Source organism: Lates calcarifer, linkage group LG20 (assembly GCF_001640805.2).
Source record: "Lates calcarifer isolate ASB-BC8 linkage group LG20, TLL_Latcal_v3, whole genome shotgun sequence".
Lineage (NCBI taxonomy): Eukaryota > Metazoa > Chordata > Actinopteri > Centropomidae > Lates > Lates calcarifer.
The window spans coordinates 23,139,320-23,164,638 of record NC_066852.1 but is presented as its reverse complement, the minus strand read 5'-3'; the positions used below and the strand labels follow the sequence as shown (position 1 = coordinate 23,164,638).

General features: G+C 39.3%; 1 protein-coding gene across 8 annotated transcripts in view; it reads right to left on the bottom strand.

The window, feature by feature from the left end:
* Positions 1-1,993: 1,993 nt before the first annotated feature.
* cadm1a (cell adhesion molecule 1a) overlaps positions 1,994-25,319 on the bottom strand; it is a 333,568-nt gene continuing 310,242 nt past the window's right edge. For all 8 annotated transcript variants that reach the window (XM_018689297.2, XM_018689298.2, XM_051078413.1 and 5 more), the window contains 2 exons: positions 10,266-10,394; positions 1,994-7,041 (listed from right to left, as the gene is read on the bottom strand). In XM_018689297.2, the coding sequence (XP_018544813.1) occupies positions 6,923-7,041; positions 10,266-10,394 (248 nt within the window). In that variant the 3' untranslated portion in view covers positions 1,994-6,922. The remainder of the gene's footprint in view (positions 7,042-10,265; positions 10,395-25,319) is intronic.

Genomic DNA, 25,319 nt, shown 5'->3' with positions numbered 1-25,319 from the left:
ACTATCTATTATAATACGCAGGTCAAATCACGACGTGGCCTAGTTGGCTCAACCTGGGAGTCACACCTGGGTTGAATTGGGTGAAGTCTACATGTGTACCTTTATGTTAACATGCTGAACAGGACCTGATGAAAACGTGAAGTTGAAACATCGTCTTTGGGAGCATTTTCTCATGTTGAACAGAAAATAATTAAACAATAATTGTGGCATGTGCAAAGGTTTGGTCTCCCTACTTGGTCAGTGTGTGTAGTAAGCCCCCCTTTGGCAGATATCACAGCATCTGAGAGTCTCTGTTCTGTATTTAAGAATCTTCTAGTAGATCTCAAGTTCTGAGATATTTTTAGGCTGTCTTGCACACACAGCATGTTTAAGCTCTGCCTACAGATTTTCAATGATGTTCAGGTCAGGAGACCATGTGGGCCGCTCCAAAAGCTTCAACTTGTGTTCCTTGGTGGATTTTGAGGTCTGCTTTGGATCATTGTCCTGTTGTAGAAGCCAGCCTCTTTTCAGTTTCAGTTTCTTGACTGGCTGAAGGACATCTGCATCCAGGATTTACTGATATTTACCCAATCTGTGTAATGTTTCCTGGCATTTCTTAATTACATGTTGGACTATAGAAATTGCAATCTGGAAGCACTTTTTTTTATAGCCTTCACTGCTTTCTGGGCATCAGTTAGTTTTAGTTTGCTGCAGGGGTTGTATTCTTTTACTTCAACAATCAACTAAATATATATTTTACCCAAAATTTTGCATCTAACCGTATATACAACCTTCTGTTTCTCTGCTTACACTCCCTTTCTCCTTGTCTAGATAAGACCTGCTCCAGTAGTCCATAAAAAGCTGTAATTTTGACTGTACAACAGAATAAGGATGATTTTGATATTCTTAAAGCCTTCCCAGCTGCACATTACTCCAAGCATTCAACTCAAGTCTGCTGCCGCTCTCTTATAACCATTCCTCTCACAACGACATATATTCAATGCACTCCTTGCACTATGGTGGTATACTTAAGCTGTCAGTGCTCCGCTCTTTTGCTGCCACAGTGCTCACCTGAAAGCAGTGCTGAAACAATCACATGCTGATATTGCTGCTGCTGCCCATAAAGCATTTCATGAGTACAACCTAAGTCTATGTTCTCCAGGGAGAGGAAATTATTATTGTCACTCCCTGATCCCAAGCTGTGTGGATTTTAGTGTTTCTTTGTATGGGGTGATGACGGTTAGGCAACAAAAGCACTTTGCACCAACCAAGCGCTGTGAGCAACTAGAGGAAACCATTAATAAAGTGTAATCAGTCCAAGTGGATATTGTACAGTGAGATTAGATATTTTGGTGGAAACAAATACATTCTCTGCGAACATTTTACTGATACATTCAGTATTAGCGTATCTGTGCCAAATACATAAATTAACAACATATCCTCAGTACATTAATAGAAAGTATACAACAAGTAGTTCCGACCAAGCAATCTGATTGGTCAACAAGACATTTAGAATGTGCTCAAATCAGCATGACAGCACGCCTTACTCATCACTAAAAATATTACTCCGCCATATACATTTTACTCTGTTGGTATAATCGCAATATTGCACTCGAGGGTGTGCTTTAACGTCATTTGAGCACGACAGTGATGCGGTCAAGCATCACTGAAGTCTCGGTTAATATTGCTTAAACATAACCTGGTTTCAATTACGTCGTTTCTTAAAATAGCTTAAAATTATCACTATCTACATTTTGCCAATTGTATCATTGAAATGTTACATTTTTTTCAAATTCTGACATTTTGACCATATATCTTGAAAGTTCTGTGAACAGTTCGTAAAAAGGATTTTGTCTGTTGCCGTCAGAATGAGATAGGAAAATGCAGTCAGGCTTCATCATCTGCAAATAGTCCTAAGGAAGAAAAAGTAAATAAACATTACTGTGTGTCCACATAAGTCCACATTTTTTCATTTTACCCATGGTGCATCACTGTAATATGCTAACATTTGAAGTAAAAAACAATAACAACACTTTTTATTTTGGACATTAATATCTTTTCTTTTTTATTAAGACAAGAACTCTTCATTGTTTTGTAAAAATGTCTATTTATGAACCAATACAAAATATGTATGGGAATGTGGAACTCCTTTTCTCCATTAATACACATTAACATTTCCCAAGAACAGCAGAGAGACAAAAAGAATTAATCTAAAAACAATGACTGGTGAAACAATCAAAACTTTTTGGGAATCAAACGAGTTTCTAAAGGCGGTGTTGCGTTGAAAGTGACAGTAGTACAGCCACAAGAAGTTTCTGATCCTGCTTCATTCCAATAAACAGTGTACTCTTTATGACCTATGTCAACACAAAGCAATACTTAACACATCTTTTACAGTGCACCAAATATTAAGAAAAATACAGAAAACATGTACAACATATATGCAAAATATCTCACCAATTTTGCCTCTTGGATCTAAAATTATGTGTTGCACTTGGTTTGATGAGGATGCATTGTACTTGCTTTTATGTCACTGATAGGTGGGGCCTAAACTTTGCATTCTACCTGAGATGCAGTCACATCAGTCAGCAACGCATGAACCTGAGACAGGACATTATCAAAAGAATTTAATGTGGAGAAATTTACAACAGTTACACTGTCAGACCAAAATCCATTGTTGTTTTTACTTTACTGGGTGTTCAATAGAAAATAAAGTGATACATACAATAACCTTAAGTATGATTCTGCTACTAACTTCAAATTGAATCCTCACCATTTCTGAATATTTAAACCTACTCAAATGTAACTTTTTTTACTTTTTTAACTGGAACTTTGAAAGAACAGAAAATCTTATTGTTAAGGAAAAACATTTGGAGAAACACTCCTGCCGTTCCTACCCACAAAAGGTTCAATATTCACAAATAAAATATTAATGCATCAGCCTGGAGGGAGAAGACAAAATATTCACTTCTATTCCTTTATTGGCAAGTACATGTTTTGAAGTCTGATTTAAATGGAAGCTGCCACATGTCACTGAAGCGAAATAGTGCTCACTGTAAAATACAAATCACACAATCTCAGTCTTACAGATGAAGTGACATCTGCTCTGTGATTCATAAAGCAACGATAACAAGTCAGTTAATAATTTTATCAGACACCAGACTGTAAAACATCTAACCTAATCAGTACCCTTCCCCACCCCCACCCATCCACTAACAAACACAAAACAGTGTCATCAGCATACAGTGTTAACTTAGTGGTAATTCCTTTCTGAGTACAGAACTTTTAAATTAACTCAAGTTTTAACAGAAGAGGAAACAGTTGGAGAGAGTTGGACACGGCATCTTTGATCTTAGTCTTCAACATCCCTCATGTAACTCCCATCTACAATTGCCACAGCGGATGGAAAAGCTAAAAGTATGTCCACAGCTCCGCATAGCCCACTTGCTGCCTTCTAAAACTGCAGAAAAAAATATTTGATGACTTTAAAAAGCTCAGATGCCTTATGGTCAAGAAAGTGAAATTTGCACTATGCATTTCATAAGAACTTCCTCAAATACCTTGGACAACCTTAGGCCCACATTCTCGATATGGAAAGACTAAATGCTGTCTTCATGCATGACTGTGATATATTAAAGCTATCGCACTGGTAATGTGTTGCAATTTGACTTGCTCATTCACAGAATCCAATCAAATGCTTTAACGTAGCAGTAAAGTACTGAATCTTAGATGTGAGTGTTCACATGGCAAGCAACTCTATTAATTTGTCAGAGAGGATTCAGTGTAAAAGTGGAGTTCAGGGGAATCTTTAGGGTGAAATCAGTGGTGAATAGAGTGCAATGCAGTGAAACTTAAAAGCAACACTATGTAACGTTTGCTAAGCAGCCACAACAGCAGTCTCTGCAGCCGCAGAAATCAAAGCCTAACAATTGCTCAGACAACAAATACAAAATTCATTAAAGGGTTTGATAAATGAAAGAAAAAACTGCAGAGCTAGGTTACTCTATGTGTGCCAAAGTGACATGTTAAGTGTTATGAACTTTTCAAGGGAGATGGTACCCATTAAATCCGGCATGGAGTGGGAATGAAAGAGGTGTAATGGTGATTCTCCCTATTACAAGTCAGTGTACCATCAAAACTATTTTTGAAGCGGTTATTTCAAGGTAAAATAGTCAGATAATGTTACTTTAAGGAAACACTGGCCTTATCTAAAATACAAGAAAAATGAAGAGAAGATCTTTACCACTCTGACAACAGATATGATGCATTCATAGAAAGCACACATAGTCCAATTTGACAACACATACAAGGCATAAAGACGTGCTGGAAATACAGAAGAACACAAGCAAATACAGAAATGCTGACAGTCATCCAAAACTGCAAAACAACAGACATTTCTAGGGGGCACAGAAAATGGATGATGACACCCTAGTATGTAATTAGCAGGCTTACACTAATGGATGTATAACAATATCTCCAATAATGTCTGCATCACACATTCAGAATGCCTTGTGACCCTGAAAAGGATAAGCTAATGGATGGATAGAAAAGAATGTGTATCATTACACCTCATCTGGTTTTACACTCAACAGAAAATGGATGGTCAACACAATAAATGTCACTTTTTCACTACTGATAGAATTTGGTTTGTACAGTTGATTCTATCCTTTCCACACCTTAAAATATGACATTTGAAGAATGGCTGCAGTCACCACTGGGGCTGATGATAAGTTTATCATTTGTGTTGATAAAATGTTCAGAATGATGTGATATCATGACACATAAAGCCATGAAATGTTCATACGTTGCCTGTTCAAACGTTGAATATGCATACTGCACTCCCCTACACACCCGAACTGTCACATAGAGTAAGGATTCATTAAGTGAGCTGCTTGCTGTGTGAACACATAATATTGACAAATAATGCCGTCAATAGACCCTCATTGCCATGTTAAGAAGCCAGGGCATTAATGCAAACCATGGATTAACACCACGGAGCACAACGTGTGTATTAAGTTCTGTTACAAACAATTAATTACTTTTGGCATTCCTCAGTGCTCCCCAGCTGGCACAGCAAAACAGATCCTCATTCAGTTTTGGCAGGCGATACATAAAGCAAGATAGAGAAGCGGAGAGAATGGGTTTTAGCACGTACAGACATGCAAAAAATATCAAATGTTGATGCGCTCAAGCTGCTGTATCAAAGCAAAACCATAGGGTATATATTTCAGAAGGAGTGATGAAAAGTGGAAAGACTGTCCTGTCTCTCAGAGCATTACAGTTTGAAGATATTTACTTTCCCAAACATTTGCTTGTTTTTACAATTTGACAAAACTCACAATGACTGTGATACAATAAAATCCACAAGGTACTCCATTGTAATTATAGTAAGTTGCAAAAAATATTTCTTAGTAAGGATTAGTGTACAATACAACTGTGATTCCATTGGCTTGAATTATACTGGATTGTGTGTCTATGAAATAACATGAACCCGCTGATGGGAGGACCTGGACTACCATAACCCTCTTTATGTTTTGTGCAGATTATGTATTCCTAAAAGTAACATAAATTAGAATGTGTTTCAGTTTGGAGTTTGGTTAAGGCTGCCTCTCTTTTCAGTAAAGTTATGTACAGTACGCAGCATCTTTTGGCTGCTGGTTGGCAAAAATTAACACCAAATATTTCTTTTCCAACAGCCTTTTATTACTGAGGCATCTTAACTGAGAGTCTGCCAAAACACCAGCTTTAAAACAATTTATATTTTCTTACTTTCCCATTTGTAAGAAAATATATTCTGGCGAGAGAACAGATGGAAATCAATTGAATCTCATCATTACAATTCAATAAAAGCCAGTGGGAAAACAGGGCTACCATTCAGCCAAATAGAAGAAAAGAAACACTGAACAGAGGAAGAAATTACTATAATGAAATGGCAGCACATTCAGGAAAAATAATGTACTACTTCTTTTTACTAAGAAAAGTAATTGTTTAAAATGCAGCAGTATATCTGCTCTGAAGAACAAAATAAGGTTGCTAAAAACAAATTTAGGAGCTGACTTGGTCCAATAAAACGGGGAGATCATTTCATATTATCCTTTACTGCCTTCATTTTGATTATGTTTTGAAATGTGTTTGTGTTTAGGAGGGGGCAGGGAGGGGATAAACAGTATCTCCAACCTGTTTCTCATTTATGTCCTTTGTACAATGATATGTAAAGCATTCCATGCATTTTTGGAGCCGTCAAAACTTTAGGGGAAAAAAGAGAAGAGAGGGAAGTAATGGCTTCAGACAAATCACAGTATACTGGAGAGTGTTTTTTGTTATGTAGAGGATGCGTGTGTGCAGATACATTTAGGAAAATGAATAAAGTGGCTGTGTAATTTTACCCTCATACAAAAGCCAACAGCACATTGATAATTACAAGTGAGAAAGATGAAAGGGGGAAAAGGGGGAGCAACGAGGTTATGCAAATGAGGATCAACACAAATCCAAAGTATGGATAGAACAAAAAAATTCAGAACAAGGCACAGAATTTTCTGCAAATGGTTGAACTAAATAAAATTCGTACCAGCAGTTAGGGAGGTGTTGAATGGTGAAGCTCTCTACAGTGATTTCTGGCAACATCTGGCGTAACCCTCCCACCCCGAACCCATCCCCGTCTTACCGAAAACCCGAACCCTCCCATTTTTTTCTCCTTTTTTGAATTTTTTTTTTTTACACACAAAACATTCCATCTACATCTGCAGACTAGACTAAACAACGGCTTAAAACCAGGCCTTTCTTTAAAAACCCATTTCTCTTCTCCTCCTTGACCCCTCTACTCTCACTATAAGTGATCCTGAACCTTCAATCCTTCTATCAACCCCCCCTCTCCCCCTTCCCCTGGCCCCAAAACCAGCTCGGTGTCCCAAAGAGGACACTAGAGTGAGGGGTCCTGTTTTGATTAGATGTAGTACTCTTTCTTTTCGTCCGAGTTGGTGTGGCCACCCTCTGCGTTGATGATGGCTGTGTCTGCGTCCGCTGCATCGTCTGCTCCTTTGGCTTCGTGTGTGAAGTAGGTACCTGAGGAGGAGGGGGATGAAGGACAGTGTCACGGACTGGATAATAACCTGCTGCTTAGATGATACAAAAGATTAAAATGTGCCTCTACATCACACAGCACCTAATTATGCAAATTCCTTCACCGTGTGGTCATCTACACAAACCAAACAGCAGCAGGCTGTAATATTCAGATTATACATCATTTCCCTTCTTTTTCATTCAAGATTGGCACATGAAAATCAGGGTTTTGAAATAATCTCGAGTGTGAGGAAGAGCATGGCTCACACCTTCAAATTAACCTTGTCAAGTTCAGAAAAAAAGGAACTAGCAAGCCACTTCAAACCTAATTTAGAAGATTTATTCATATCCTATCAGGGTAGAGTTTGATAACGAAGGCAATATTCCAGAACGAATGGGGAAGGGCACTTCCACATGTGGAACAAATACAAGCACAAATGCTGCTTGAGTAGATAGAAACAGGGGGTTCAGTGGTGCTGTAAGGAGGATAGTGACATGTTGAGACTGTATGTCAGAAAAGCCAAATCCTGTTTTTCCTTTCAGCGTTTCCGCTTCTTGTTCTCCTTATTTAACACCTGGTTTTTATGACAATTTGAAGGAAAAAGTACTGAACTTTACTGCCACTTGGGCAGCCATTCTTCTATAACTAATACTCAGTGTATCTGACTTTTGGCAATTCAACACAATATCACAATTACGCAGTAATCCGCCCCCGTTGAGTAAACACAGCCACACTCCTGTGCTTATTCTCAAGGCTGTGGGTTGTTTCTAAGTGTATTGTGTATTGAGTGGTTATCATGGAGAGTTTCCGACAGAATGGGAGTTAAAAGTTGACCTGACATCCTGGTAGTGACCCCTCCAGTCTCCAGTCTCACAGCTCAACATTTTTCTGCATAGGTGTAGTCACCAAAAGAGGCTGTCTCCCTGTGATCATTATTATTCTCCCATTAATATTCATAACTGGCATCCACAGCACTTAAACCTGTAAACACTATTCTCTATAGAAAACATGACTTGAACAGCCTGATAGAAAAAATGCCACTGTGACAATGAAAAGCAGCTATTTGTATGTTTTCTCTGCTGCTGTACATGGTTTCTTTCCGGAAGCAGGTGGTGGCGATGGTTGCTTGTATTTATAATACACCCTCTGAGCAGTGCTACTTCTTCAGGGCAGTCTGGATGTTACACTGATTGCTATTGGAAAGTGGTGAGATAGGTAGGTCCGGCCACAGCTAGCTAACTCAAATAGAAGAAATAATGCTAACATTGGCTATGTAATGATTGAAAACTGTGCACACACAACTATTCCAAGTATGGTGAGTCAAGGGTCAAGGTTGACCCATAAACTCCATCTGTGAACTGTTTAAAATGGACAGTGTGGGTAGTAGTTTTACCATTCATCTCTGTTTTCTCTTCCAGATAAGTTTGACTGACCTGTGGGTCTGTTTGAGAGCTTTCAGCAATGTCACCACATTGACTTAATGTGAAAATATAACATAATGTGTTATTATTAATGATACAAACGAAGGACAAAACTACAAAAATAAGATCCACGTTGTTATAAACCATATTTATCCTTTAGAATCTGCCTGGCTGTCCTTGCTATGCGATGGTGTGGTGTTCTGATGAATCATGTAAGTCAGCAGGACATAGCATGTGTTTATGTTTATTGGAATGAATAGAATCCATTATTAATAATCTGCCTCTGTGAGAATTCACGAGGTATGAATCATTTGATTTATCCCGACTGTTGAGTACTGTCACTTTAAGACTTCTGTGTTTTTGCTACAGCAGTAGGGTGGGTCAGTCAGTTAATAAGCGACATAGCTTTGGGAGCACAGTTTCTCGTTCTGTGAAGCCTTGGTTGTTATCCTGCTAAACTGTGAATCAGCGGGCCTTAATAAATCTTTAATAAATCTTGTGTGTGTTTTTAACCAAACAACGGGCTGTGGAGTGAATAATTTTTAGACCACTGGGCAGGGGTAAGCCTGCCTCTACAGTACACTGCCAAATACAAAACAGAGACAAAAGATTTAGGCCATTAGTTTGACAGCAGTACAGCTAAACTTTATCGGCAGGTGCAAGCAGTTGTTGCCAGACAGCAGTGATACAAGCCGAGCCAGCGTTAACAGACTGAGAAGGTGAGGTTGATTACAAATAATGAACTGTGTGTGTCAACTGTGTACCAGTCATATATGCTACAGGACAGGTTCAGAGACACTCTCTGAGATTCATCAACAGAACACAAATCATGTCGACTTGAACCTCTGGGGAAACGCTGAATGCAACGTCTCCGTTTCCTCAGGACGCTGCCTCATTTATACTATTTCCTTTCTGAAGTGGTTAATGTATCCAATTTCATTTCCTCCTGCATAAGAAATATCATGGTGTGAAATTCCTTATAGATTATAATTATTTCTGTGTTATGAGGGCAGCATACGAGATGTGTTTTACTACTCAGCATGGCAGCATGAAAAATGTAATTTTACTCACCATCAGTAACCCATAGCCTTAATAGCCATATTTCCATTATTTGGACAGCCTCCAATGAAGGATGTAAAAAGAGATTTTTACAGAAACAAAATAAAGAGGCTGCACGTTCGGGTTCAGTTGCTGATGTTAATCCTCAAGTTAGGAACCAGTGGTTTTGTATACTCAATATTCCTCAACACAGAAGCACAGAAGTCTGTCCTCTAAATAATTTAATGATCAGTTTAGATTATTTCAGGTTTATTTCAGAGAAATCAAAATCTTTTTTTCCATATTTTTAAATCAAGTCAGCTTGGCACGGCAGATGGCCTTAAATACTACAATACCCACGAGTCTCTGCTGCTGTTACTACACACAAGAAGCCAGTCAGAGGTGAGACTCTCAGCTCTTGAAAATTTAAAAAGCGCTGTAGATGATGAATTCATCAAAAACTGACCCAGAATCAGACAGTGCATTCATTTTAAATGCAGACCATATTACCCTTTTTGCATAAAGTGGTATGTTTTGCTTCCACTAACCTATTCTATTCAGAGTTTTTTAAATATATGCAGTTTCTGATGTAGTTACAAACCTTCTGTTGCAGCCACTCAACAGTTAGTTGAGGATATTTTTACAGTATCTATCTAAACAGGGAGAAGATGACCACTTTACACACATCTTGCCCGATGCAGCTTTAGTCAGTAAAGATGAAATGTGTTAGAGTTGTTTATTAAGCTGTATTCTCAGGTCCACACTACCTTTGTGTCTTGCAAAGTAGCGCCCCAGGACGATGAGTAGACAGAGCATGGCAAAGACGACCACAGCCACCACTCCTCCAATCACTGCATGATCCACCGTTCTGGGCGCTCCTTCTCCGGCTCGAGAATCTGAAAGCAGAGGAAAGAACAAACTCAGTATGGACAGACAACAGCCACCAAATCCCTGTGGGGCTGTCTGACAGTTAAACGTGATAGAAATGTAAATTATATTCAATGGAAGCCATTGACTGTAAATGGAGGGACACTGGAGCTGCAGCGTTAACCAACCACCTAAAGCATGTTCCTGCCATGAACAGAATTCATTAAGAAGACTTTTGACTGTATGGTTGACTTGGTTGCCTGTTGCCAGCGGCCAAACGCAGACACTGTAACTTGGACCCACAGTAAATCTAGAGCTGCCTATGTTATCATGACTGCTGCTCCCGTGCTCCAGAACTTTCTCCTTTTGTTGAACTCCATAGATGAAATACACGTTAAGATGTGTATATGGTCACTAAAGCATCCAATATTATTCAATAACAAATTTAGACTTCACATTTGGAACAGCAGTGAGAACAGGGAATGATCCACATGGTTCGGTGTAAGTCCCATCTTCATATCTACCAATTACTCATTGTTTTAATTAATTGATCTGATTTGATGTAATTAATCTTATCCATTATTGTGTTGCTTTCTTTGCTTCAGATCACAAATAATACAGGAATTGTTTTTCCAGCATGTACCCTTTTGGTATTGTTTCTTTCCAACTAACAAGACCCAAAGAGAAATCATTTTCCAGTTTGGCTCCTTTTTATTTGGTAACCACTCAAACCACATTGCAGCAACATTAACAGTTTGGACTGCAATCAGGAGATCATGAAACTGAGCAGGAAAAGAGATGAGAAATCTCTCTGTGCTATAATCACAGATTTTTAGAAAACCTTTTTTATTTTTTAAACATTTTTTGAACCTAACTGTGAGCCTGTGAATATTTTCATTCATCCAGGTCATAGTTATCTCAAGGAAGTTTTAATCGGATGCAACTGGACTTAGTTGAAGCTAACTGTGACCACAACAGCATTAAATGACTTAAATGTATAAGCATGTTACATAAAATACCCTGAGACTGGAGCATTATTTATACTGAGTCTCATGAGATAATGTTACTTGGTATTATACAATTAGAAATCTGTAAAAAGGGAATCAAACATTGTGGAAACATTCACAAACTACTCACAGTGGAAACAGTAGATAATGTTTTTAACTTCCAAAGCAGGTGTGAAGTAAAAAAAAACAAACAAACAAACAAACCCTGGAGCTCTTGGTTGTAATGATATGTGAAAGTTATTGATCAGGTGTAGAGATCCATGACAACCCAGAGTTAACATCCGTTTGTGGACGTGATTGGAGGAGCAAATATTTTAACCAACAGTCCACACTGTTCTGTTGGAGAATGGATGGAGGGGGTGGTGGAGAGAGGATGATTCACATGGCTAAATGTGACAACGAGATGTGACCTTAAATAAACTCAAAGCACTTTCCTGCCTAATATAATGTATACATTACAGATGCATTTTTGTGCTTTTAGCTTATTTGGATACCATTATACCATACACTTAACCTTCACTTCCAAGCTAATGCCTTTTTAAAAGACTTGTTTAACAGGAAACAGGAAATGGCAGAAACAGTGAAGTCAGGACACTGTGCAACAACCAGTTCTTAGCAATCAGTTCACGTGGAACAGACCTCCAGCCCCCACTATCCATTAGCTGTAGTAACTCACTGAAACCCCTCCACATGCTTCTCCAGCCTGGTTACAAACTCAAGGGATTTGCTGAGTGAGCTCCAGGAAACAGAAAGAGCAGGCCACAATTTATTAACGAATAACAGAAAGCGAGAGAAAGAAACACTGTGGATAACATCACCTACCACACACCTCTACATTCCTGCATTACTCAACCTGCAGGAATAAAGGAGTGAAGGTGGTGGTGGGGGGCAGTGCAGTGCTACCTGTCAAACTCAACAAAACATTACCTGATAGATCTAATAGGTTATTTTGACTTCAGATTTTCTTTTTTAGTGCTGGGCAGATTCAATTAAACTGAGCAGGAATCCTTCTGACATCCAATTCGCTCTTGTCAGGCTGCTAAAGCTGTGCTTTAACACACTTTCCTATTACGATGTTAATGTGGACTTTGGCTTTGGGGGAAGTGGGAGGGGGTGTGGTGTGGTCAGGGTGATGGGGGTAGGCTGGATGGTTGCAGAGAATCATTCTTGGTAGTCCATAATAGAGTTTCTTGGTGTAAATTCATTCAGGAGGGAGGGCAGAAGAGAACATCAAAGTCTCCACAAGACTCTTTTCATCATATCATATGTTGGATTCACGTACACACCTAAGTCAATCAGCCTTTAAGAGCCTTACATAAGTCTCTGAATGAAAAGTCTGGCCTGTTCGTGGGGCTAAAGGGAAAGATCAGGGGTCACCATAAACTTCCTTGTATTGTAAGCACCATGAAATATCCACAGAAAACTGCATGGAAATGCACTTTTCCTCCCCCGGTTGCTTTAAGATTAGAAATCCTTATGTCTGACAGCTTGTTCCAGCGCTTCACTGAAGTTATATGATGCTTATGCTGGGAGAAATATTCAAACTCAAGAGCTGTTTTTTTCATGACTGCACCATCCCATCAAAAAGAAGTATTCTACATTATGTATCATTTTATACTCATTTCACCAAAATTCAGCTTGACATGTTTGGTATTTTTTGAAAACTTTAGGCTCGCTACTAGAATTTAAAGTAAAGTTAGAAGACACTGACCTCTGAAATACACATGTACCACACTCTTCAAGTTAATACAGCATTTGACATCAGAATGGAGAGAGACAAAACGGTTCAGGGTCAACAAAATCCATAGGAATTATTCTCTGGGGATGATGAATGTCAGTTACCTGGTGGCTAGTAATGACTGTCTGACCAAATGCCAACATAATGGTTGCAGAAATATTCTGTGGAGGTTGTGCTTTAAAGGGTAACTCTGGTTTAATACAAGCTGAATCTTATTTTTTTTATAGCTTTGCACATCATTCCTATCAGTAATAACAACATTGTATACTCAGTGAGTAAAAAGCTGAGATCACAGCTGTGGGTGGAAATGAACCCAGCAGTTACTGTCTTCTCTTTAATAGTGCTGACAGTTTGTTAATGTGTATGTTTTGTCATTTCATTTTCCAGCACTTAATTCGTACACAATTAAGAAGTAATGCATTAACCATCTACATGTCAGGAGGGTGCAGTATGACATGCTCAAGAAACAAAAACTGGTATTTCCTGGTTTTCCAAACATGACAAAAGATAAAAGAAAAAACAAAAAGAGAATCCTTTTGCTCTTATGTAAAAACCTCATGAAATCCTAACAGCACCTAATGTGCTCTACCTGTAAACAAAACAAAAATAATTCATATTCATGCTTGTCACAGGGGGATTCTGTAGTGTGATTTTTCATGGATTTAGCTGGTGGTGTCTTTTGTTATTACTGATCATGCATTAGCAACCATGCTTTCCTTAACATCCCGCTTCCTCATCCCAGTTTGATTGCAACAAAATCTTCTTAAAGATGTATTTGATTTAAAAAGTGATAAAGCTCAACCTGTTTTGCTGGATCTTGAACTTTTCAGGTGAGGTTAGTTGTAGCAACATTAAGAGTCCTGGGTGGAATGACAAAGCAAACAATTTCTGTCTTAACCAAACCAAAAACTGAAAAAAAGGCTTGTCTGGGTTTCATATTTAATGAGCCCTGTTTGTATGCCCGAAGAAGTGTCTGGATGTGCTGTCAGTTTCTGGAAGCACTCAGTCCCAATGATACCATAGAAAGCAATTTGCATGTCATATCAGTGAGTATCACTTATGAGCAATTACTGTCACCTAGCAAAATTCAGTACATTTGTCCTATTATCTCACACGGGGAGTCAAACTTCAAATTGCATGGGTCATTGTTTTAGCAATCAAAGGAGTGTGCATTCAAGGCAATTTTAGTCATTGTGTTTCCTTAAAAGTCACTTCAGTTGTGGATGAAAAGCACCTTTAAGATCCACATGAAGCTGTTTCCTTTAACTGCAATTCTTGGTTTTAATTACAAAACAAAAGGAAAACAAAGTTAAAGTAAGTTCCTCCACGTACACATGAAGCTTAAATTCACAAGTAACATCCAATATGGCTGAAGCCATTTATAAAACTATGTGAAAGGGCCAGGTCTTCATTCATGTAGTGACCATGGCTCAAAGGAGAATTTTGTTCGACAAGTGTCCGTCCTTTTGTTGCTCATTGTGTCAAACCAGCTGATGCACTGCACAACATTCTTCTCTCTTGAGCTTTTTAGGATATTTCTGCTAATTGTTTTGGGTTGAGGGTCATTGAGTGTCAACCCAGTTTCCAGCAGAAGTAGAGCATCTGTTTTCTGCAGACAAGCTGTGATAAACAGACTCAACACCAAACAGAAGACAGACGAAGTTATGCTGCAAGATAAGATGTGTTTCTCTGTAGATGCAGAGAGAAAGAGGCCATGAATACTCATCATGTGGCCAAAAACATGACACTGATGAGATGATAATGTTGCTTTATGTCTCATGGACAAGCAAAAGGTTAGCGATAATGACTGTAAATGGGGCGGTGTGTATCACTTAGGCCAAATGGTTTATTTAAGCACTTGATGTAGATTCCCTTTTTTGCTGCAGCCCATTTGATAAAGTGGCAACGTATGCAAAATGTGCATAAGACAGATAGTTGTGGTTACCCTGATAAATCAAGCAACAGTATTGCTTTTTATTAAGTAGCTATTAACTATACAATCATTTCCAAATAAAAATAAATAATGCCAGGTTAGCTTAAGGATAATGTAGGCAAATTCAACATCATACACATTTTCTTGAGAAAACATAATCAAAACCACAACCCCGAGTGTATTCTCAGGCCTATGCACTTGTTTTCTCTTTTCAGGCCATTATATTTGCTTCTGCTGTTAGCCTACATAATTCATTTCAGGCACCCTTTGTTTTAAAAAGCCCAGAAGATGCAAAACATAAGGAAACGGCTGCAGAATAAAATTACGTTTTCATATTACGTCTATGCTGTCTGGTCTTATCTCAGCACTAACACACAGCTCAATCTCGCTTTGAGATGTTGCTGAAATATAAATGATTAATCTAGAATGGGCTTCAAAACAAGGTAACCACAGGGCTAAACAAAGCACGCAACAGTCCATCAAGACTGTGGTCATTTTGGCGGGAGGGAGAAACGCCCACTTAACGTGGGAATGTAGAGTATCTCATTTTCATAAGACATGTTGACAGAGGCCTGATTTGAGACAGAGAGATCTCCTAATTGGATCTTCTAATCTGCTAATTAAGCATTAGTGATTTCACTGGTATGCCTGTGCTGCCTGCAGATAGAGGGGCAATCAGGAATACAGCAGTGCTATGTGGGTGGGGTGTCATAAGAGCACATTGGCTTGTCAAGATCCACTTCCATTGCCCACAACACTCACGGTTAAAGAGTGAATGTAATTAAAGTCCCAATGAACCTATTCATTGAACCTATTTAAAAATGTCAGTTATATCTTTTGCCTCTCGGGTAGCGCACCACACTGCTTACATACAGAGTGACTTGGCCAAGTCTTTTTCAAAACGTCAAAAAGTGTTTCACTTTGAAAAGACAGCAGCGCCATTAAAAACACTGTGAAAAAGAGAAGTAGCAAAGGGGTCAATAAAAGTTGAAAATGAGATGATTAAAAACAATGTCATGAATTTTTGACTTCAGCACTGACATTTCTGACTTTACCAGACTAATCACTGCTTCTGAAATGTGTTGTCTGTGATTTAAAGGCCTCATTACTTTTGATATCTGTGACTGAAAAAAAAGGATCTCAAACAAATTCGTTACAGTAGAGTTTTAAATATTCTGACTTGAGTCCCTAGTGTGGGAGAACAATGGATCCTATTTCCCATAATGCAACTGACAGTATCTCTTCATCAGTCCATCCTAAGCTGAGAGCCCTGATGACATCAAGGTCATTTTATGTTGCTTTAAGTGTAAAATCAATGGACAGGCCCCATTAAGATCATGGCAGAAGATACATTTTTGATCTACATAGGAGGAAAGGGAATGACTGTGATGTGTGATGAGAATCGATGTAACACCACCGACTCCTAGTTGCCACAGATGAGCTCAAAACTGAACAACCTTGACCTTTTCATCAAATATATAAGATAATATAAATTCTTATCGTATAAAATTCATTTATGAGCAGCAGCCTTTGGGATCTAGACTATGATGATTTTCTCAATTACTTACGCAAGAAGATTTTTATTGTGTCAAAGTTGAAAAAATGGTGAGCCACTAACTTCTTTAAATCAGGAGCAGGGCATGATTTAGGGCATAATGTCATACAACAAAGGTTTCTGTGCAGATATATGCATCGTTTATTATTTTTGTCAAAGAATCAGAGGGAATTTAAACGAAATGGAGACTTGACAGGGAGTCTGTAGAGACTGCTGCAGACACTGCTAGAATTTTAGTGGATTTTCTTTCCTAGTATGAAAGGGAAACATGTAAGGACAAAACCATTCTCACTCCTGTTCACACTGATGTGCAGTGGCCTTTACTTCTCCAGACCTGTGGGAGAACACAAGAAAACCCAAACACACACACACACACACAACATGTAAACCTACCAGTGGTGAGACATGAGCTCAAGACTCCTGCGGTGATGCCAAAGTGCGAACCACTGAGCCAGTGCACTTCCCCAAGTAAGTGTTTTGACATTTTCATATTGAATGTATTCTGCTTTATTCTCACTTAAATTAAGGATAAACTGGTATAAACACCGTATCTCATGAAAAGGACAAACTGGAGAAACGTCATAACACTGGTTTGACTGGCAAGGCATCCCTGAGAGCGCCACAGTGATGAACACTTGAGAACATATAATGAAAAAAGCAAAGAACATAAAAGCTACATGAATACTAGAATAAAAATTATGGCTCCTCTGTGTATGGCGGAGACATCTGAAGACCGACAGACACCGGCAGTGTGAGACTGTGATGTTTTCTTTGTAATCCCACACAGGTTAAGATGTGTCATCATAGGTTGATGCACATCGATGAGTCAGAATATGGCACATCTGCTGTTCCAGTGTTTTCCACTCCCCAGGTCAGCACATCCTGGCTTCTGCACAGTTTGCACAGTATAACCAAGATGACCAGGTATGTAACTCCATGTAGTATTGCATAAACAAACAAAATTTCTCCCCTGCCTCATGTAGTGATATATTATGTTCTTTGAGGATACTGACTTGACCCGATTTAGATTCTAAACACTGGCTTTGTGGTATTCTTTCTCATTTGTGTCTGGTCAGGTTATGAGAGTCTATGCAGTCAAAGAAACAAAAATTAACCAACCAACAAACTAGCCAACCATGATATGGTCTCTCTAAAATCACATTATTTTAAACTCAGCAGGATACAATGCTGCTACAGCGTCTTTAAAACCATGTAATACAGTTGCGAAGAAACACAGTTTAGAATCAGGTTCTGACATTGTCCTGTAATTAAATTAGACAAAAGCGGTGAAAACGTCATCATAAATTTACAACTTTTTTTCATTTTTAAATTTCATTTTGGGGCAAAATGGCAGTTGTAATTAACACATCAACCGTATTCAATTTCAGCTCACTTTCTGCCACAAAATTGGGTGCTTTTGAAATAGAAGCTCAAACCCAGCAATAAAAGATGCTGAAAAAGAGACCTGCCTACTGTAATTTACACCTGATATAGGTGTGTGCTTCCTTTTTTGCTGTATCTCTCATGTAATATAAACCTTTGTCCATGCAATGAATTCCATCTATGGTGTTAAACAATATAACAATACAGTCGCGAGAAGGAAAGCAAATGTTCCAGCTCCTTGAAAAATAAGCCAAAGGAGTGTTATCTCCTTTGAAACCTTGCACCTTGTTTTTTTTTTTTTTCTGATGGAGCTATTCATCATTTATCTAATCAAGGCCGGTCTTCATCCAAAATGTAATATAATTATGGGCTATAACTGTTCTCAGGATATTAAGCTGTATCTAGGCCACAGTGAGCTCGATAAACACCTTCTAATAATGGCTTTTAGTGGTCTCAGGAGTGACTTATCCTAACACATTGAGGACTCTCTATGGCTCCCAAGGCCAAATGAGTTTGTGACTTGCTGTAGAGATGCACATCAGTCCTGTTAATGGGGACAGTGTTTGGGGAAAAAAAAAGAGAAGAAACCCAGTGGACCTTCTCTCCATCCACTACACTGCCCTTTCCTCTCTCATGCGTGATTATCAACCTCCACCCACCCCCCAACATACACACACACACACACACCACCACCAACACTCTCCTCCCATCCCGCTGCACTGAGTTGCCTCCAGCCTCGGCCATTTCAGCAACAGCTGAAAAACGCGCCTGGATTTATGCTTGTGGTTGTGAAAGGTGGCCAGAAGCCTGGTTTGCGTTGTGTGTGTGTGTGTGTGTGTGTGTGTGTGTTCATGTTAAATGATTTTTTTCAGTCTGATATCTGAGGATTCCTTTGTATCAGAAAGTGTAATCTCCTGCCTTTAACAGAGACAAGGTCAAAACAACTGACAATAGTGATATGTTCATTATAAAGAAAATGTCAGTGCTTACCATCAAAAAGCATAAATAAATACATGGAGTAACTGTTTTTACACACTCCAAAGTGAAAAATCTTGTCAAGGTCAAAGTCAAAGAAAAGGAAGGCGCCGATGAAAACGGACTCCCTAAGTCAAGTCCTGTGTTTCCCCTGCTGTTGGTGTATTGATAATAACAACAGAAGAGACTGTGTGCATCCTGGTGTTGTGAGACAGAATAGTATCAGTCAAATGACATCAGGGGCTTTGTGTAGATCTGTGTACACAGCAGACACAGCCCTGGGTGAAGGAACTGTGCCAGGGAAATGAGGGGCTAATCCTGGAAAAGAAGCCCGAGACAATGGCTACATTTACATACATGCAGTAAACAGACTATAGTACATCCTCTGGTCAAGGTCGTACTCAGAGACGAGCTGTTTACACGAACCTCTCATACTGTAGCTCACCTCACTGAATCCACCTATTTCCATAAATCAACAAATTTGAGCTTTGTTGTGATTATTTGCAGCTCCAGCCTTTTCCCTTAGTTGCTCTATGCTCCTCTAGTTTACAGAGTGAGAGAGTGAACAACAAAACAGGTTGTAGGTGCCTTTCAACAGACCCATATAAGTGTTCCAAAAATGATTCATAGGAACGTTTTCTGGTCTGTTACCTCCAGGGCTAAGGTCTGGATAGATTTAGATGACTGAAACAACTTGGTTAACCCCTCCAGTGCCAGTTTCCCCATTTCCCACACACCATGTTTACTGTGGTCCTGAAAGCTAAAACAAGACTTAGAGTCTACAGCTATGCTCACAGTCTCCAAACTACACGCTAATGTTGGTAAACAGGTCATGAAAATAACATATCATGCCCTCAACTCACACTAATACCATGGAAACTAGTTGCTGGATTCACAAACAATAGACACAGGTGAGGTTAATTACAGTAACAGGCTCATAGATGACAATGTTAAAATGCTGATGTTTAGCAGGTGTAATGTTTACCACACCCCCCCCCCCACGATGGCACCAAATGAAAAGTCTGAGGGTCACTTGGGGAATTTAAATTCATCCTGCTGGGGGACGCTGAATGTCTGCACCAAATTTCAAAACAAATCATCCAGTATTTGTGGAGGTCTCACACTCTTGACCATCGTGTAGCTTTACTGAAGCTATATGAATGAAATATTCAAACCCAGGACTCCGAAGGCAAAGCTAAGTCATGCGGAGCTGAACTTTGGTGAACTTCAACGTGCAAATTTACTCCGTTTCATCAAGTGCAAATCATCTTGACAAGGCTGACCTTTGAGGAAATGGGAGTCTACCACATTAGAACTAGCCATGGCCAATGATTGCCACTGCATAACCTTCAAGTAGGCTGCAACACTACTTCTACTGAAAGCACAGCACTTTCAATGCCTACCCTGGAAGCTGGTCAGTGCTCTGTAAGCTTTCACATATACGGTACATAAAGACTGGCTGCCACCAGAGAAAACAAGGACGTATGTAAACAATGTCAGGACGTCCCCAAAGGACTATTATAATTGAAATTTCTTATAACTGTTTAATCACAGCTACTTAAATAACAGTAACTGCAATGTGTGTTACCAGATGTAGTTCTATCGAACAAGCAGAGAGCGGTTCTTTGAAATGACATTAATTGCACATTATTGACTTGTGGCTGCTGACAGACGATAACTGCTTCAGGGTCAAGAGAAAAAAATAGAGTCCTGCCGTTATGTAAAGATGGAGGCCCAGCAGAATATTTTAGTCGTTATCCCCGTATGCCTGCTTTGTCATGCTATTTTGGCCGTCTTTGAGAAGCAGTGTTCTGGCACAATCTCTGTCAGGTGTAGCAACGCTGACAAAAACCTGCAGTGATAATAAAATCCTTTAGCAGGGCTGAGTGCACGGTGTGGGCCTCTAATCCAAGCCTTACCTCAAAGGAAATTCAGACCAGCTTACATGCATGGATGGTGTCAGGGAAAAAAAAAAGAGTGAGAAAATCTGCTGAATTCCACATACGGCTCACATTATAGCCAGAAGTTGTATCAGCGCAGCTAAAAGTGAGTGAAGCCAGTGACAATAGATCATATCCATGACTGGGTTTGTCTCATTTATACAAAATGCTGATGGTGTTTTTTGTGATTTTTTTGTGAATCCCTGGTTGTATCTTCATGGCATCAAATTAGGAAAACATTTGCTCTCACTGTCTTTGCGAACAACCGGACTGATAGCCACAGAGAGGGGGAAAAAGTAAAGGAAATGTCACAAGAAAGTGACCAAACCCTTGAAATAATTTGCTGAGGGAGCTGGAGCTGCAAGTACAAATTAGAGAGGGGAAGAGGGAAGAAGGGACAACACACAAGTTATTAATAATCAATTCAATTTCCTCTCAGATCTTTTTTTTCTGTTGTGGAGGACTGTTCATCTTAGGATGTAGCCCATATCCCATATTTCTCCACTAAGTCTAGTCAGAATTTAGTTTTCCTTTCCTTGTCCTTCATGCCAACACTGGCCCAGCCAGATGAAAGTTGCAAGACTTAGTTGCTGTCATGGCAACACAGAGCCTGAATGCAAATTATAATAAAAGTATTCAAAAGCAAGGAACATGCAGGTCACATGCTTTAGGATCCTATTTTGTACTGTGTTTCAATGTGGCTCAAATTACAACTGAAACATGTGAGAAATAATTCCAGCTTTTAGCCTCAGCAGCCTGTTTACAGCTGGTGTTAGTAAGTGTCGTTACCTCTATTCTCTATTGTGGTGTGTGACAGCTGGAGACAGCTGAAGGCATGTAAAGGCTTGTGCTGACTAGGAAAATGTTATGTATACTGTAAGAACGAAATCAGATTAGGTAGATAATAATGGGCTGGTTGGTCCACTACTTTGGTCCAGACTGATATATTTCAACTATTGGATAGGCTCCCATGATATTTGGTACAGACTGTTTAGCTTTGCTTCTAGTGCCAGCTTTCACACAAACACACGACAATTTTGACAAGATAAAACACCAAATGAACAGTAGTAACCTGACTTCTGTAGAGATTAATCAACTAATTCAAGGCAGATTTCTGACATATTCAATCAATACAATATGATATTTTTTTGTCAGCAATATCACTTGTGTTTACTGTTATTATGCTAAATTGTTCTGGCAAAGGGTTTAAAAGGGCTTGTGAGAGATAATGTGAGAGCAGTTGGTGAGAGGCTGCTCTGATGGTGCAGGTGTTATCATTCCAGCAGGTAGCAGCGAGGGGCGCCAGATGGGGATGATTGACAGTTTGGATTAATGTGAAATCGTCTTCCTGGTTTGTGCACATCTGGTGGCTGAACACAAACAGTTTGAATAAAAGCAAGGACATTAAAAAAAAAAGAAGAAACAAATACACAGTGATATTACCAGTCAACAAGTCTATATCTACTCTGTATACTGTATGACTACATCAGTTGTATGAGTAGCTCTGATGAGTCAACTGCCAGTAGTGCTGCTTAACAATGCCCCCCCCAGAAGTATCACTCTACACTAGAGCCATTTGCATAAAAGGTGAGCCCCATGTCGGCATACTCAACATTTTTCAACTGTTGTTCACACTGATTAAAAGGATCAGATCTATGTCACAGACACGGAAAAAAATGAGATTATGCTTCCCTGATATTTCATCACTTGCCTGTCTATTTCATCATGTGGAAAGCCAATTCGTAACCTTAGAGGTTCACTTGACTTTCAGCAGGTGGTGAGTTATGAGGGGAGAAAGAGTTTTTTTAAGGGAGTGGGGGCCCTGTTTGTCACCTGTCATGCTCAGTTGTGAGTCTGAAACTAATTAATGCAGCATATGTGCCTCATTTGAAGACAGCCCCAGAGGTGGGTTCAGGCCACAGAGTGCCAGCCTCAAACACAAACACATCTATCTCTGTGTACACACATTCATCTTAAATGAAGGGGTTCCACCATGGCACTGATGTTAAAATCTATATAATGAGACTCCCTGTTTCTAAATCAGAGCACAAACCTTCTCTTTTCTGAAGGGGAGAAACTGGTTTCCACTCACTTAAAATAATGACTCAGTGGAAGGTGAACGTGGAAAACAAGGTGGCAACTCCATTTTGTAGTATTTCTGCAGTGACTCAGCTGTAACACCCCAACGACTTCCTCGCCCTCCTAAGAGAATTTATCAAATTCTGTACTTTCTCTTTCAAAAAACACCTTTCAGATATTCCACAAATTTGTTGACCAGCGGGGAACCAGGACATAAAGCCTCTGTGTAAATGCTGCAAAGAGTATTGACCAAAAAAATCTTTGACCCTTTCAACTGGCCTGTTTTCACTCTATTTAAAGGCTTTGAAAGAGTCACTACATGTCTTAGCTTGGCAAGCTGTATATTGTTAATTTTAAAATGAGTTAAGCTCAGAAACGCTGTAAGTTATCATGTCAACACACAGCAAATACCTAAATATAAATGGAGAGAGGAGAGTGAGTGTCAGTGTTTAAAGGACATTCTGAGCCTTAATACAGTCAAATATCGATGGTGTAAACTCAAAACTTGCTTTGGGTGATGTCAACAAAAAGGACAGTATTTCTTTTGGTGAATCTGCACTATAGAAAATCATGGTGAATTAGCTATTAGATGTTCTTATTTGTATAGTACCAACTATTTTAGAAACTTAATGACAGAGCAAGATATTAACTTTTATGTAGAATCTTTTTTTTTTAAACCTGATTTCTAAACAGATCTGTGATCAGATTTAAGAGAATCTACTATTTAAACATCAGAGGAGTAGGTTTCACTATTTGACTTAGAGTTGACTCAGATTGACTCCAAGAAGAGGGCTAACTCTATAAATGAGATTCAAAGGGCTGAGGTATACAAAGGTTTAACCAAGGCCAAAACCATCCCATCATCATCAAACCAACAAATTCTTTTGTGTGCACACGATCATCAAACTCATGTTGTGGCTGTCAAAAACACGCTGCTGTGTCCCTTTAACCTACCAATATGTCATGTAGCCACTGAAGGCGGCAGTGCCATCTGTCCCTTTGATAGTCAGTCAACCCAAGATCACCTGTGCACCACAGTCTCTGAAGTCTGTAATGACTCAGTCTTCAGCTTAAAAGGATGGCATTTGGAATCTGGACAGATTTCAAAAACATGTCTTTCCCAGTGGTTTCAATACTCAGCGAAGGTCCACACAAAACACACATGTCACACAACAGAGATAAACTTCTCCATTAACAAAATAAAAGTTACCTGATGGCAATTTAGCACATGTGTCCTATCTTTTAATGAATGCCTTGTCTCTTTAATGACATCCAAATGTGACAGCTTAGTCCTTGGATTAAAGAGAAAAGTCCTGTGCCTTCGCCTCCCAGAGTCCCACTGTGAGCAAAGTGGCCATTAAACTGCTGTATTCCTCTCCACTGCTAGATCTCTGAGTGCAGCTCAATTATCCCACTACTTTCGCACGCGTGCTGACAGCCGTGTTGGCAGGTGTGTCCTTTCCAGACGCGCTCTCTCTCCAGATGGGAAATTAGTCAGTGAAGCTAGCCATCAGCTAAAGCAACTGACACCTTCCACCAATGTGCCCTTTCATTAAGAGTGAGAAGTTGGAGGTGAGATGAGAAGAACAAATGCTGGGTTGAACATCCACCACCAAAATGCTGGCTCTGGACTGTGGACCACTTTTGTGCATTTTTTTTTTAGAAACCTGCTACTAGCAGGGAGTTGATTTGCCTCATGCAGGTTACATAATGACAAGAGAAAATCCTCCACAAAGCAAAGCCCTGATTATTGAGTGTGGTGCTGATGGGCACTATTGTCTGACAATGCCACTGGAAAAAAGTGTCAAAAATAGTGGTCAGTGGCATAATGGCTCCCACTCAGAAACACAAAAGAAGTAATAAATCCTTGTGGAACCATTTTTTACTGGCTCCTCCAGGAATTTTAACTTTGAAATGCTCCAGCGTTCCAGTTTGATTCATGTCAATGCAACCATGGTATACTGCTCTATGAAACAGTGCACTTTTAAAAACATGGTGTACACTTCACAGAACAAGAGTGAGGATTTGGTATCAGCGCAAGCCCACAACTCTGAAAATTTTCTCACTAGCTACCAAAAAAGGTTAACATTTTATTCTTTCACATTTTACTGATGCTTCCTTTCTAATGAACTTTGCATACATGATGATCTTAATGGATCATTTCAGCTCTCTGCAATGTTTCCTTTTTAAATCCTTTCACTTTGATTCCCACAAAAAGTTACTGTAAATTCAAAGCTGAACTGATCAGAGTGTTTTAATGTTTTGGTTTTGTGGTGTGCACATTTATGGTTTTGGTTTAGTCACACTGATCATATGAACCTAACATGTTACCCATATCAACTTA